Source organism: Pelophylax lessonae, assembly GCF_965119305.1.
Source record: "Pelophylax lessonae genome assembly, chromosome: 1".
Classification (NCBI taxonomy): Eukaryota; Metazoa; Chordata; class Amphibia; order Anura; family Ranidae; genus Pelophylax; species Pelophylax lessonae.
The window spans coordinates 730,847,129-730,861,991 of NC_138768.1; the positions used below are offsets into that span (position 1 = coordinate 730,847,129).

Sequence of the window (14,863 nt, forward strand, 5' to 3'; positions counted from 1 at the left end):
CATTAAATATCAAGGAAAAAATAAGAAAAGCTTTTTCTTAATATTTTTTTCTTTCAGCAGCTTAGTAGATGCCCCCTATTTATTCTTATGTGGTAGTGCAGTGGTAATTTTGATGTCATATTTCCATTTAGTTTTAGTCATAGTCCTTTAACTAAAATGCAATTTTAGTTGTATTTTGGTCATCTGAATTGTTTAATTTTAGTCATATTTCAGTCAACTAAAATAGTGTTAGTTTCATTGACGAAAAATATTTTCATCAACTAAATTAACACTGCTAAGAAAGTTTAAAATGCTTGCAAATGAGGAAGCATTAAGTAATCATTGGGCGACTTTTGTTTTTAGATAACAGAATGTTCTCTCATTCTTTATACAGCCATACAGCATTCGTAGTACACAACAGTATATTAAAGTGAACCTGTATTTTGTCCCATACTGGTTAGGTGCCAGGTCCCCTTTACTATATGTAACATACACAACTCATGCTCACCTTTCTAGTGCTCCCTACTATCCCAGGAAATATGTGACATTGCTATTGCCTCACAACAATGAGGCTTTTGGCACCTGTGTAGCCAAATGTCAGGCCCATGCACTGTCACATAAGGGTGAGTGAGTCTATAGAGCTCTGTAAAATTTGATTTTTTTACATGGGAATCGTGAGTAGGCTGGTAGTGGATTATATCGGCTGTGGAGCAAATGCATAGTAAGTACATGCTCTCCACAGTCAGGTGAACATGCTAATTTCCAGTATACACCACTCAGGCAGTTGTAACTTCACAGCCAGCCATGGGTGCAGGACCTCAGATCGCCACCGCAAACAGGATACAAGAGAAATGAGCGCACACCAAGCGATGGCTCATGATGAAAGGCTTTATTGAACAAGGATGCAAGGTACAGCAAAAGGGAAGTAATTTTCAGTATAACAATAGTACATGCTCATTTTGACAATAACTGTCATTACTTTAAATATTAAGTTATTTTATTTGTTACACTGTCTTCTTTTAAAATATACAAAACCATCATGTTCTATATGTTCAATAAGTAAATAACAAAAAAATAAACAAAACCTTTAATCCTGTCAAAAATCCAGTGGATCATTTATTGTGCATCCGCCTCTGCTGCACTGTTCTTAAGAGTTGTTTTCATCTCTCTATGGACTACATACCCCCCCCCCCCCCTTAATATTACAGACATAAGGAGAGGGGTGGGTATGTTGTTAGTCCTAACACACTCCCTTTCCTAGGGTGACAACGCTGTTCCAACAATGACGCAGTAGAATGAGCAAGTATTGTTACTATGGGCCTGATTCATAGTACGGAGAATTGGCGTTTCGGCTGGATTTTGCGAACCGGTGAATTTTTAAGTCTGAAATTGGTATTCAAAGAACGGCGGGCGGAAAATAAAGCCAACTGTGAGATTCATTAAGATCAACTAATGTCAGGACTGGACTTAAAAACAGTCCAGCTAAAAGGTGGACTAATTTTTTCAAAATCACAAAATATGGCAGGAAAAAAATAAAAAATGTGTGGGAAAGATGTGTTATATGATTTTGAGCTAAACTGCTTTTAAACTGTGTGAAAATGTTAAGTAGAAAAAAAGATATTAATAAAAGTGTAAATTGCAAAAATAGCTCCAGAGTCAATTTCTGGCAGATAGCTCATGTGAGCATGCTCCAAACCAAAAACTAGGCTGAAAATAACGTTTTTGAAAACGTTAGTGGGAGTTTTATTGAATTTGCGGCAAATACCGCCGCAAATTCGCGGTAAAACGGCGCTATTCCGGCGCTAATAAATTTTTTTTTTTTTAATTTTTTTTTTTTTAATTTTTTTTTGCACATATCTATGTATGTCTATATATATATATATATGAATCACAAAAATAAATATATATATATATATATATATATATATAGATAGATATATATGTGTGTGTGTGTATGTGTATATATATATATATATATATATATATATATATATATATATATATAGATACCCAAAAAATAATTATATGTGTATGTATATATGTATATATATATATATATATATATATATATATATATATATATATATATATATATATATGTTTTTTATTTATTGATTTGCCTATGTGTATGTATGTATATATATATATATATATATATATATCTATATATATAGATATATATATATATATATATATATATATATATATATATATGAAAAGGAACACTAACACGGCTCCTCCCTGAAAATTAAACATTGTATATGTGTGAAATTAATATATTTTTGGGTTGGTTAGATATAGAAAGTAACAATAATATATGTTTTTTTGCATATGTATATATATATATATATATATGCGAAAAACAATATATTATTGTTACTTCCTATATCTAACCAACCCTAAAAATATATTAATTTCACACATATACAATGTTTCATTTTTGGGGAGAAGCCGTATTAGTGTTGCTTGTCATATATAACAACATACAGTTGTAGGTAGTTCAGGGATTCGAACACCCAAATACACTGTTGCAAGGCAGCGGTGCTAACCACTTAACTACCTAAAGCTAATGACATTTTTTTCAAAGCATGTGTGATTTGTACTTTAAAAAAAAAAATAATGATATATATATATATATATATATATATATATATATATATATATATATATATATTCTATTTAGACCCAATTCAAGCTCAAATAATTTTTATTTATTAAAATTTTTTGATGGACTAATTTAATCAAACTATATTAATTTTTAGAGCCCATTCACATTAGCGCGACTTGTCAGGCGACTTGTCAGCCTGACAAGTCGCGGTATGTCACGGTCCATTGAGTAGTACAGGACCCGTTCTAATAGGAGCGACACAAGTCACTCCGACTTAGAAAAAGGGTCCTGTACTACTTTGGGGCGACCTCGGAGCGACTTGCATAGACTTCCAGTATGTGAAGTCTCTGCAAGTCGCGGTGCACAGCGGTGCACGCGACTTCACAGGTCACCCCCCGAAGTCGTGTCGCCTCAATGTGAATGGGCTCTTAAGGTGCCAGTGCATGTATGCTTGGTATAAAGATAACAAGAAACAAAAAAAAAAAAAAAACCTCAGAGACCACAATTCCCAAATAATTAACCTAGTTTAGTAAAACTGTATATAATCAACAAATTTTTAAAAATAATCCTGCATGCTGGAAATTATATATAGGTGTTTAAAACATTTATTTCTGTGAAAAATTAGTATTTTAAACTTAAATTGATAGGCTAAGAAACTATCAGTGGCATATATTATGAAATAAATGTAACAAAGTGATTATGTTTGTGTAAATTGTGTTTTGCAAAAATGTTGCAAATATGTATTGAGCTTGAGCTTGATTAAATAAACTGATCAAAATATCCAAGTGGTTAGCACAGCTGCCTTGCAATAATGTATTTGGGTGTTCAAATCCCTGAACTACCTACAACTGTCTGTTGTTATATATGACAAGCAACACCCCAAAAATAAAACATTGTATATGTGTGAAATTATTATATTTGTTGAGTGGGGAGCCATATTACTGTTGCTTCCTATATAGAGCCACATTACACTCTGAAAAATAGCAGTGTTTGAGCTTGCAAATCTGAGAATTTGCAAATTGATTGAACATATGCAGTGCAACCCCAGAACTCAGAATTCAACAACCCAAAAAAAGATATATAGATATATATATAAAAAATTACTACATCAAGTCAACACACATAGGAAATGCTTTCAGTAATCTCAGAATGAGCACAAAGTGGCTTTTTTCATTTAGACTAATGGGCCATACACACTATAAGATGTTCTGAAGATTTTTTCCTTTAGATTTACCAAAACCAGATAATATGAGGTCAAACCTAAACACTTTCAATTTGTATGCAATCTGGCAGGCCCTTGCACTACATAGAAAAGGTAAATCTGAAGGAAAAAGTCTTCAGAAAACCTTATAGTGTCTATGGCCATACATGATCCAATTTTCTTACAATTTTCTGTCCAATTTTCTTGAAATTTACCTTCAAGTATGTAGTACAAAGGCCTGCCTAATTGGATAAGTGAAAGTGTTGTTTAGCTTTGACATCACATTATGTGGTTTGTGGTTAATCTATCAGAAAATTGTACAACAAAAATTGAACATGTATGGCCATACACACTATAAGATTTTCCGTAGACTTTTTCCTTCAGATTTACCTTTTCTATGTAGTGCAAGGGCCTGCCAGATTGCATACAAATTGAAAGTGTTTAGGTTTGACCTCATATTATCTGGTTTTGGTAAATCTAAAGGAAAAAGTCTTCAGAAAATCTTAAGCCCCGTACACACGTACTGATCGTCGGCCGAACGATCGGCTGTCTTTTGTCCAGGGCTGTCCTGTCTGTTGAAAACTGCAAAAGACTGCACACAAATTTTGTCGGCCAACAACAGACGACTGCAGAAGTGATGTCATGTGATGGTTAACTTTCCCTGTGTTTTTTCTTTTCTGAGCATGCCCAGTCTTGCAAATCAGCCGATTGTCGGCCGAATTCTGTACTGACTGGCGAACAATCGGCCGTTCTGGTGTTGGCCAACAAAAATTTTAATGCCTGCACGACAGATTCTGTTCGGCCGAAAATGCGCTGTCGGCTGTCGGAAGCATCATACTAACAAGCCTACAATCGGCCGATCGGTCGTCGGCCAAATATTTACGGCCGAAGATCGGTACGTGTGTACGAGGCATTATAGTGTGTATGGCCCATTAAGCTGGCCATACATGTTCAACTTTTGTTGTACAATTTTCTGGTAGATCTACCACAAACCACATAATGTGAGGTCAAATCTAAAAAAACACATTCACTTGTATCTAATTAGGCAGGCCTTTGTACTACATACTTGAAGGTAAATTTCAAGAAAATTGGACAGAAAATTGTAAGAAAATTGGAACATGTATGGCCAGCCTTAAGCCTCGTACACACGTACCGATTGTTGGCCGTAAATATTCGGCCGACGACCGATCGGCCGATTGTAGGCTTGTTAGTATGATGCTTCCGACAGCCGACATCGCATTTTCGGCCGAACAGAATCTGTCGTGCAGGCATTAAAATTTTTGTTGGCCAACACCAGAACGGCCAATTGTTCGCCAGTCAGTACAGAATTCGGCCGACAATCAGCAGATTTGCAAGACTGGGCATGCTCCGAAAAGAAAAAACACACGGAAAGTTAACAATCACATGACATCACTTCTGCAGTCGTCTGTTGTTGGCCGACAAAATTCGTGTGCAGTCTTTTGCAGTTTTCAACAGACAGGACAGCCCTGGACAAAAGACGGCCGATCGGTCGGCCGATGATCAGTACGTGTGTACGAGGCATTAGTCTAAATGAAAAAGCCACTTTGTGCTCATGCTGAGATTATTGAAAGCATTTCTTATGTGTGTTGACTTGTAAGAAACTTTGATCATGGATGGCCAGCCAAACACTCATTCATTAGTGAACTGGTGATTTTGGTTTAGGAACCAACAGACCCAATTAATTACTTTTCTGGGCGTTTCCTATACTGGGTGGGTGTAGTTTAACCAAGGTTATATAAAGGGATGTATGAGATCATATCATTTGGCCTGTGGAAGGGCCACAGGTCTTTATGTCCGAATTTGCTTTTGGGGTGGGGGTTTGCTGGCATGCCTAAAGATCCATATTGCAGTAAGTGTATTCTGTTGGATGAATACTTTTCATGCTCTAACTGTTTGGTATAGTTTTTGCAAAGTGTGTCTTTATGTACTCTATACATGTTTTTTTTATTTTCATGCCTCTGTGTAGCTGTATGTTCTACTGATTTGATGGTATTTAAATGAAAAGGCAGGCTCATGCAAACAATTAACATAAAAGTATGTTGGGTATGTTTTATGCTTAATACTAAGGTGTCTACAACTTATTTTGCTTGACTTTTGGATATTGTAAGCTCTATCTATCCATCATATGTTGTATCTTTGCACTGTAATTTGAATAAAAATTACTTGATTTGGGGGTTTGGGGGGGGGGGGGACATTTCACATTTCACATGCTTGCTTGAGTGATTACTGATGTTTTATACATGTTCAATAAAGCTTATTCATTTGTACACAGCTCCTGGTTTTTTGTTTTCTTTTCTTCATATTTGTCTAGATGTAATTCAGATATCTTTTGTGTCTATTGAATGTAATCCATTTCTTGTATTTTTTGTGTGTGTGCAATGGCAGTACAGTATGAACTTGGGTAGGGTTTCTCCATTTACTCCAGCGAAGTGTGTGTGTGTGTGTGTGTGGGTGGTGTGTGTGGTGTGTGTGTGGGTGGTGTGTGTGTGGGTGGTGTGTGTGTGTGTGGGTGGTGTGTGTGTGTGGGTGGTGTGTGTGTGTGTGGGTGGTGTGTGTGTGTGTGGGTGGTGTGTGTGTGTGTGGGTGGTGTGTGTGTGTGTGTGTGTGTGGGTGGTGTGTGTGTGTGGGTGGTGTGTGTGTGTGGGTGGTGTGTGTGTGTGGGTGGTGTGTGTGTGTGGGTGGTGTGTGTGTGTGGGTGGTGTGTGTGGGTGGGTGGTGTGTGTGGGTGGTGTGTGTGGGTGGTGTGTGTGTGTGGGTGGTGTGTGTGTGTGGGTGGTGTGTGTGTGTGGGTGGTGTGTGTGTGTGGGTGGTGTGTGTGTGTGGGTGTGTGTGTGGGGGTGGTGTGTGTGTGTGGGGGGGGGGGGGGGTGGTGTGTGTGTGTGGGCTAAATTGTAAGAAAAAATTAAAGTGTTTATGTATATATTTAGCTAAAAATATATAAATTAAGGAATAATACAAAATTTCCATTCAGTTGCTGTGGATGAATGTAACCAAAACATTTAATAAAAAAATCACTAAAAATGATTACTAAATAAAAGATTGCTACAGCGCTCACTCACCTTTTTAGTTGGCTTAGGTCAGTGATGATGAATCTTGGCAACACAGGTGTTTTGTAACATTTCCCATGATGTTCACCTACACTGCAGAGTACATGAGCATTTTGGGAAATGTAGGGCAAAAACATCTTGGGGGGGGGGGGTTAAGGGTTACCATCACTGGCCTAGGTAAAACATTTCCAATACATTTTAGTTGTCTGTGTGCGCCATTTTTAAAATAAAGCAAAATCTCTTTACAATAAATTGCAAATGGCACATTGGCGTTCGCCCTGGACCAGAAATGACACCAAATTGGCTTGCACACATTCCAGCAAGAGGTCACAATCAACTGGCTAATCATGGTGAGGGTCACTTTCAGCTGTGAAGAAATGGCATTCATATGCAAAGTAAGTGTGTGTGTAGGGGGGGGGGTCTGTGCTTGTAATCAGAGCATTGATTACCAGTGCAGACCCTTGGGGGATGCCACTAGAGCCACCAGGGATGCCCACCCATGCCACCATTGATGCCAATCAGTGCTCAGGGAACCTGTTAGTGCCCTCCTCATCAGTGCTGCCCATCATTACCATCTTTCAGTGCTGCCCACCAGTGCCAATCAGTGCCACCTATCAATGCCCATCAATGCTGCATATCAGTGCCACCTATCTATCTATCAGTGCTGCATATTAGTGTCTCATCAGTGCCTGCCAGCGCAGCCTCATCAATGCTCGTCAGTGCAACAAAAAACATATTGATTTACCAAATTTTATTACATAAACAAAAACACATTATTTTAGGAGTCAAACATTTAGGTCTTCTTTTTGCCAATAGAAAAAAAACCTTGCAGTGATCAAATACCACCAAAAGAAAGCACTATTTTTTATGAAAATACTGTCATACATTTGTGTTAGGTACAGGGTTGCATGACCGCACAATTGTCATTCAAAATGCAACAGTATATAAAGCTGAAAATTGGCCTGGGCAGGAAGGGGTGTAACTGCCCTGTAAGGAAGTGGTTAACTATTGAAACATGGGAATAAATATTCCAGGGGTAATCATGCTCAGCTCAATGGTTTAGTGGTTAGTGTTCCTGGCTATAAACACTGAGAGCATGAGTTCAAATCCCAAGTGTGCCATCACCTTCTTAAATTTTAGACAGCTATAAATAAATACTGAAACTTGGCAAATGCATAATTGCACCCTGCACATATGCATGTTTGTTTCTTGAATATACAAGGCCATTGACATGCAATTTTAGGTGATGTAGCCAATGTATTACTATGTGGCCAAAAAAAAAAATTATGGCACGCAGGGTGTTATCATGGTTGGGCCTTGAACTCATGACCTAGCAATCTTTAGCTGTGAGCATAGCCCACTACACCAAAGTGCTGAATACAATCAGATATGCCTGAAAGTTTCAGATGAATAAAGAATGAAGACTGCTAATTAGACAGCTGTGTAGTCTGCTATTAGAAAATCTAAAGGTTAAAACACATGAGATACATAACTATACCTTAAAATTAAAATAAACCATAATAAATGACATTGCTGTGTAATAGTGATTCAGAATAGACAAATTTCCTTTTATGAAAAACACAAAGGGAATTTGGCTAACTCCAAACTCAAATTCAGCCTAAGTTAACTCCAAACCCGAATTCAGTCTAAGTTAACTCCAACTCCGAATTCATTAAAGCATCTAGTTGATGGTTTAACTCCAGCCACTTACCTAATTAGGATGCAATGAGTTTAGGCTGGAGTTATTTCTGGAGAAGTGAGCAGCTCTACTCCAACCTTATACTGAATTAGGCCCTATATGACAGGAAGTGTGTTACTAGCAGGATCACCAGGTGAAAATAGAGAAAAAGAAAACAGTTACCATATCCAAGGACTGGTAAGCTACATTACATTTTTGTTGTAGGTTTTACATACATTTTAATCGCTTTCTTAAAAAATTTCGACTGAAATCTGAAGCCAAGTGACAATAGATCCCAGTATCTCTGTTTAGATCTTATCATTGTTTAACCAGTTATGGACTGCCCCACACAGATATACTGTGGCAGGGAGCCCCTCCTGCCCAGACCTATTCCCATTGGGATTGGACCCGATGTTTGTCAGCACCCGGCGGGTTTGTCGGACCCAATGTTTGCCAGCACCCGGCGATCGTCTTGAGAGAAGCAGAACGGCGGTCTGCCTATGTAAACAAGGCAGGTCGTCATTCTGTGAGAGGGAAAGATGGAGATCTTGTGTTTCTGCTAAGCAGGAACACGGATCTCTGTCTTTCTCCAGTCAAAGCACCCCCACACAGTTAGCAAGCACTCCCAAGGAACACATTTAACCCTTTGATCGCCCCTGAGGTTAACCCCTTCCCTGCCAAGGTTATTAGTACAGTGACAGTGCATTTTTTTTAGCACTGAACACTATTGGTGTCACTGGTCCTCAAAAAGTGTCACTTCATGTCAGATTTGTCCGCCGCGATGTCGCAATCTCGCTAAAAATCGCTATTAAAAAAAAATAAATCCAAAAATTCTATAAAATCTATCCCATAGTTTTTACGCTAATTGGGATTTTTTTTTTTTTTACCAAAAATTTTTAGCAGAAAACATATTGGTCTAAATTGATGAAGAAATTCGATTTTTTCAATTTTTTTTGGGCTATGTTGAATAGCAAAAAGTTTTTTTCAAAATTATCGGCCTTTTTTTGTTTATAGCACAAAAAAAAAAACTGCAGCGGTGATCAAATAGCACCAAAATAAAGCTATATTTGTGGGAAAAAAAGGACATCAATTTTATTTGGGTGGGGGGGGGGGGTTAAACCTTCCGGGGGTGAAGTGGTTGAACAGTAATTCAACAAGTCATATTTGCAATATATATCAAACATTAATTAAGCAAAGTATAGTCTAGTAACTCATATAAACATCAGCCCATCAGAAAGCATATACTTACTCTAAATGCATGAAAAATCTGTTTGGTTACTTTGGGGTACAATCATTTATTACACATATTTTACACATATTAATTACAAAATGTTTAAGGATAATAGTACAAAAAAAAAACAAAAAAAAACAAAAGACTTTTGTAAAAAAAAACATCAATTGAAAAAATGACCTCTTTGTCTGTAATTTCTTGTATTGCTATAATACATAAAAAAACAAGAACTTTTATCTGATATGTTGTATATAAAAGTAATAAACAATATTATTATTATCATTCTTATTATTTACCTGCTGGAAAACATCTGCTCCTTCATCGTAGTCCACAATAGTGAAGAAAAGCTTGTTCGAAAATGCTGAAGAATATCGCCAAGAATTTGCAAGCACTTGATATTCTTCATTTGCTTGTCTGTCAAAATATACGTAACATTAATATCAGTAATCTGAGTCAGATGAAAGACTACTGGGAATGAATTAATCTTAGTAACACTTCAACAGATGAAGGTATACAAGTGCAGTAGCCCATTGCATGCAATCAGAAAACGGCATTCATTAGTCTATCACCCAAAGCTGTTTACAGTCTAACAACTGAAAGATATTTTCAAATCTTGACAAGCACATAGCTATACTGAACATTCTAGGAACGTGCTACTGTCTGCTACAGTGCACTGACAATTTAAAACAATGGTCTATTCTAAGAAATTTTTCAGCCTTACTGATCAGCTTTTCCTACAACAAAAGTGGCCAGAGATTATCTCCTGCAGTCATCCATACCCAGCACACAGCCCAGCTGTCATAGGAATCTGTCAGAATCAAAAGTAAAGGAAAGAAAGCATGGTGCTCTTACCATTAAATTCCTGCCATTGCAACAAACTGCCATCCTAATCACTACCGGAAGGTGTACTATGTTATTTTACACCAACGCAAGAGTAGAAAAACCATCACCAAAACTTTGTACAGTATATGCATGTATATATGTTAGGCAAGTGAACATTGTAAGAAGATGTTAGATAAATTACAAACTAAGAACCAAACTGTACTTTATAATTATTATTTTAAAGTACTTAAAGCGGAGTTCCACCCAGTGAACGTTTTTTTTTTTTATAAAAATACCCCCAGGACAGTCAGGGCTAGTGTATTCCACAATGGCTAGCCTCTGATCTGTCCCGGGTTGCACTTACCTTTTAGAAGAAATACTTACCTTGAAAATGTATTCTCCAGCGCTGCCATCTCAGGTGTGGGCAGCTTGAAGCCAGCGCGATCCTCTTCTGTGTCCTCTTCCTTCTTCTTCGGTCCCACTATGCACTGCACCGGCCCCGCCGTCACTTCCGGTGCCGCAGCGTCATCCCTGCACAGCTTCTGGGCATGCCCAGAAGCTGTTTAGCAAGGTATGACGGCGCCTGCACCGGAACTGACGTCGGGGCCGGTGCAGGTGCATTGATTCCTGGGAGCGATGACGTTCAGCTCCCAGGAATCATTGCATGCCAGGAAGTGACGACTCGCCGCGGCCGCCGAGGGGAGGAAGAAGGAAGTAAGGTAAGTATATTTTCTTCTAAACGAGGTAAGTAAAAAGAAAAAAAAAATTGTGATTATCCATTTGTTTTTCAGGTGACCCGGAGCGAGAAGATGGAGGTAAGTATAATTTTAGGGTGGAACTCCACTTTAAAGTGGAACTTTAGTCAGAAAAGTAGGCCCTGCTAGATCACTTCAGGCTGGCCACTTTTGCAGGAAGAGATATGTAAAAGATTAAAAATATGTGCCTATACTTTTTAAAATCCAGTAACCCACTTTCTCCCCCTGCTCTGCACATGCTTAGTTGCTCTATATTTTTAGGGAATGCCGAATTTGTAGAGGCCTATCTGCGGACAGCCTTAAAGCGTAACTCCACTTTTGTTGAGAAAAAACATTCCCCTCTGGGTGATCTCTGTACATTGCAGGGATTTTAACAAACTTTGTTGCAGATTCCTACCTTTTGTTATTCTCAAGAAATCATTGTTTGTTCCTCTGTGCTCAGTGAGTCTAATGAGAGCGGTTTCATAATTATCTATCAGCTGTGCCAGCTGCAAGGCACTAATGAGGAAATCTGCTGGGCCTGCATCCCTTTAGACGTGTTCCTATTGGGAGTATCTCACCAAAAATGACATTTATGTTACAGGGAATGCCTGAAATCTGACTTGTATCTTAGGAAGACTTCTGGGCAAATTGGTGAGCCAATCAAATGATGTTTTTGGGCTGTGGTCAGTACACATTCTGTGTACAGAACAGCTCCAGGCGGCCATATTGCAATGCATTTTCAGAAAATTACAACAGCTGCAGATTGAAGAGGAAAGGTAATTTTTAATAACATTCAATTACAATATGGTGTGTGTTTCAATTGTATACACTGTATTGTTTTTTCTTTATTTGTTATTTTTTCCCCCCTAGAAAAGTGGAGTTACCCTTTAAAGCGCAAATAAACCCTCCTATCCTTTACAGCCAAGGATACTGCTTCTGTTTGATCTGCCTATGACATGATGCTAAACATGTGATCAGTTATGACACTAGCCATTTGATGGTTTGACAGTTTGATTGAGGATTGAGGACACAAGCAAATGTGACAGCTAGCAATCCTGGCAATCCCAGTTTAGATCCGAGGAGTTTATGATTTACTGCTGTTCAGGGGCTCTAGGCTTCAGAAAAATGGCAGCAAGTAGAAACAGGAGCAATGATGGAGGCAATTTACAGTACACACTCATTTTGGTATCATAAATATTAATGTGGATGTATGTTCCTTGCTAAAGAACATTCATTTTTTATCAAGTTGTTATGGGTAAAGTTCTGCTTTAAAGGCGTATTTAGATGTATTTAATACTGCTTGGATAAGATTAGTGAGATTATAATGGCAGACAAAGGATTGGGATGTTTAAGTAAGCTGCCCACTCACATGAGACTGCTTACACTAGACGCAGAAGCTATTGCACTCATAAGCTGCAGTGTTTTGAATAGATAATTATGATGTCAATCCAGAGGGGGTAGGAGAAATCTACAGGCAAAATGCAAAGCATCAAACAGCAGTAATGCTAAGAAACCAATATTTAGAACCACTGTCAAATTTTTATTGATGTTTATCTCTGTATTAGGGAGATTCATCCTCTCTAGCTGCCCTGATCACCAATGCCAGGAAATAAAGCTAGGAAATGTAGCCAAGAAATAAAGTGAGGGTAAATCCACAATTTTCATAGGTAGTGAACACTATTTAGGTTACTTACATTAATAATATTGTTAATTAACAATTAATGGGTCACTGGATCCAATACGAGTGCCTTCTTTCTTATGTTTCCGATATGTCTAGTATGGGTATTGCATACTCCAGGATGTCTGCTTTTTATTTTATATTGTTGTTTTGTTTTGTTTTTTTTACATAATCTTTGCACTTTTATGTGTGTGAACAGCTGCCATTGAGATGTAGTGACTGCCAGAAATTGAGTGATAAGCGTATTTTAGATACATTGTGATGCTCAATATTTATAGAGTTGGCACTCCAAATGTTTGTACTATAATGGTACTTTGTTTAATAAAAATGTGCCTGATTAAAAAAAAATTCCACAATTTTTAGTTGCTATCAGAACAGGGATAAAGGGAAAATCTTCCAATGGGGGACACTTGTTCCTGTGACAATTGAAGATTTCCCTCACATTAGAAAGATATCCTCTCATTTCCTGTTGAGTCTACATGACAGGAAGTCAATTGAAATCTCCTGATACACACATGACAAGAAAAGCCAACAGCAGTTTAAACCATCTGCTTCTCTATTAAAACTGTTTTTCTTTAAATATAGTTTAAGGTCACAGCAAACAGAAGTATCAAGAAACATAACAAGATAAAAATGAAAAGACCATTAAAATATACAATAACAAAACCAGCTTTTGCTGCAGAATTTACCTTCAATCCATTACCTTTTTTTGCCATTAGACATTAGATCTCCTGCTAGATGGCCAGCATTTATCAATAGAGATGTCGCGAACCTAAAATTTGCCGTTCGCGAACGGCGAACGCGAACCTCCGCAAATGTTCGCGAACGGGCGAACCGCCATAGACTTCAATAGGCAGGCAAATTTTAAAACCCACAGGGACTCTTTCTGGCCACAATAGTGATGGAAAAGTTGTTTCAAGGGGACTAACACCTGGACTGTGGCATGCCGGAGGGGGATCCATGGCAAAACTCCCATGGAAAATTACGTAGTTGACGCAGAGTCGGGTTTTAATCCATAAAGGGCATAAATCACCTAACATTCATAAATTGTTTGGAATAACGTGCTTTAAAACATCCAGTGTGTGTATACGATCAGGTATGATGTTGTATCAATCAGGTAGTGTAAGGGTTACGCCCGCTTCACAGTGACAGACCAAACTCTGACAGACCAAACTCCCCGTTTAACGCACCGCAAACAACCGCAAACAGTCCATTTGCAGTGGGTACAGTACAGTCTGTGGACCTGACAGTCACTGGCAGGCAACTATAAAAAATATATTTTTTTTAATTTGCAAGGTGCTGTGCCACCGTATATATGAGTGGTGGGCACTGCAGTGGGCACAGTACACTCTGTGGACCTGACACTCACTGGCAGGCCAGGCAACTGCAATTATAAAAAATATATATTTTTTTTAATTTGCAAGGTGCTGTGCCACCGTATAAATCAGTGGTGGGCACTGCAGTGGGCACAGTACACTCTGTGGACCTGACACTCACTGGCAGGCCAGGCAACTGCAATTATGACAGAGGAAAAAAAAAATATTTTTTAAACTGCAAGGTACTGTGCCACCCGATATGAGTGTGGTGTGCACACAGTACAGTCTGTGGAGGGTCTGTGGCCTCTCACACACGGCGGGCAGGCAACTGCACAATAGATATATATATATATATATATATATATAAAAAATTGACTGAAATACCAGCCCTAAAAAGGGCTTTTTGGGGTGCTGTCAGGATGCTGTCCTTACAGCAGGAGTGGAACGAGAACACTATCTAACAACTGTCCCTATTAACAGCATCAGCAGCACTCTCCCTGCTCTCACTAACACACTGCTTCAGAATGATCTAAGATGGATGCTGC

The 14,863-nt window shown here is 38.2% G+C and overlaps 1 protein-coding gene across 1 annotated transcript in view; it reads right to left on the reverse strand.

The window, feature by feature from the left end:
- The window catches only part of TUSC3 (tumor suppressor candidate 3), a 457,774-nt gene that overhangs the window by 166,041 nt on the left and 276,870 nt on the right, over positions 1–14,863 (reverse strand). Inside the window, exon 3 of the mRNA XM_082244046.1 lies at positions 10,062–10,179. Within this exon, the coding sequence (XP_082100172.1) occupies positions 10,062–10,179 (118 nt within the window). The remainder of the gene's footprint in view (positions 1–10,061; positions 10,180–14,863) is intronic.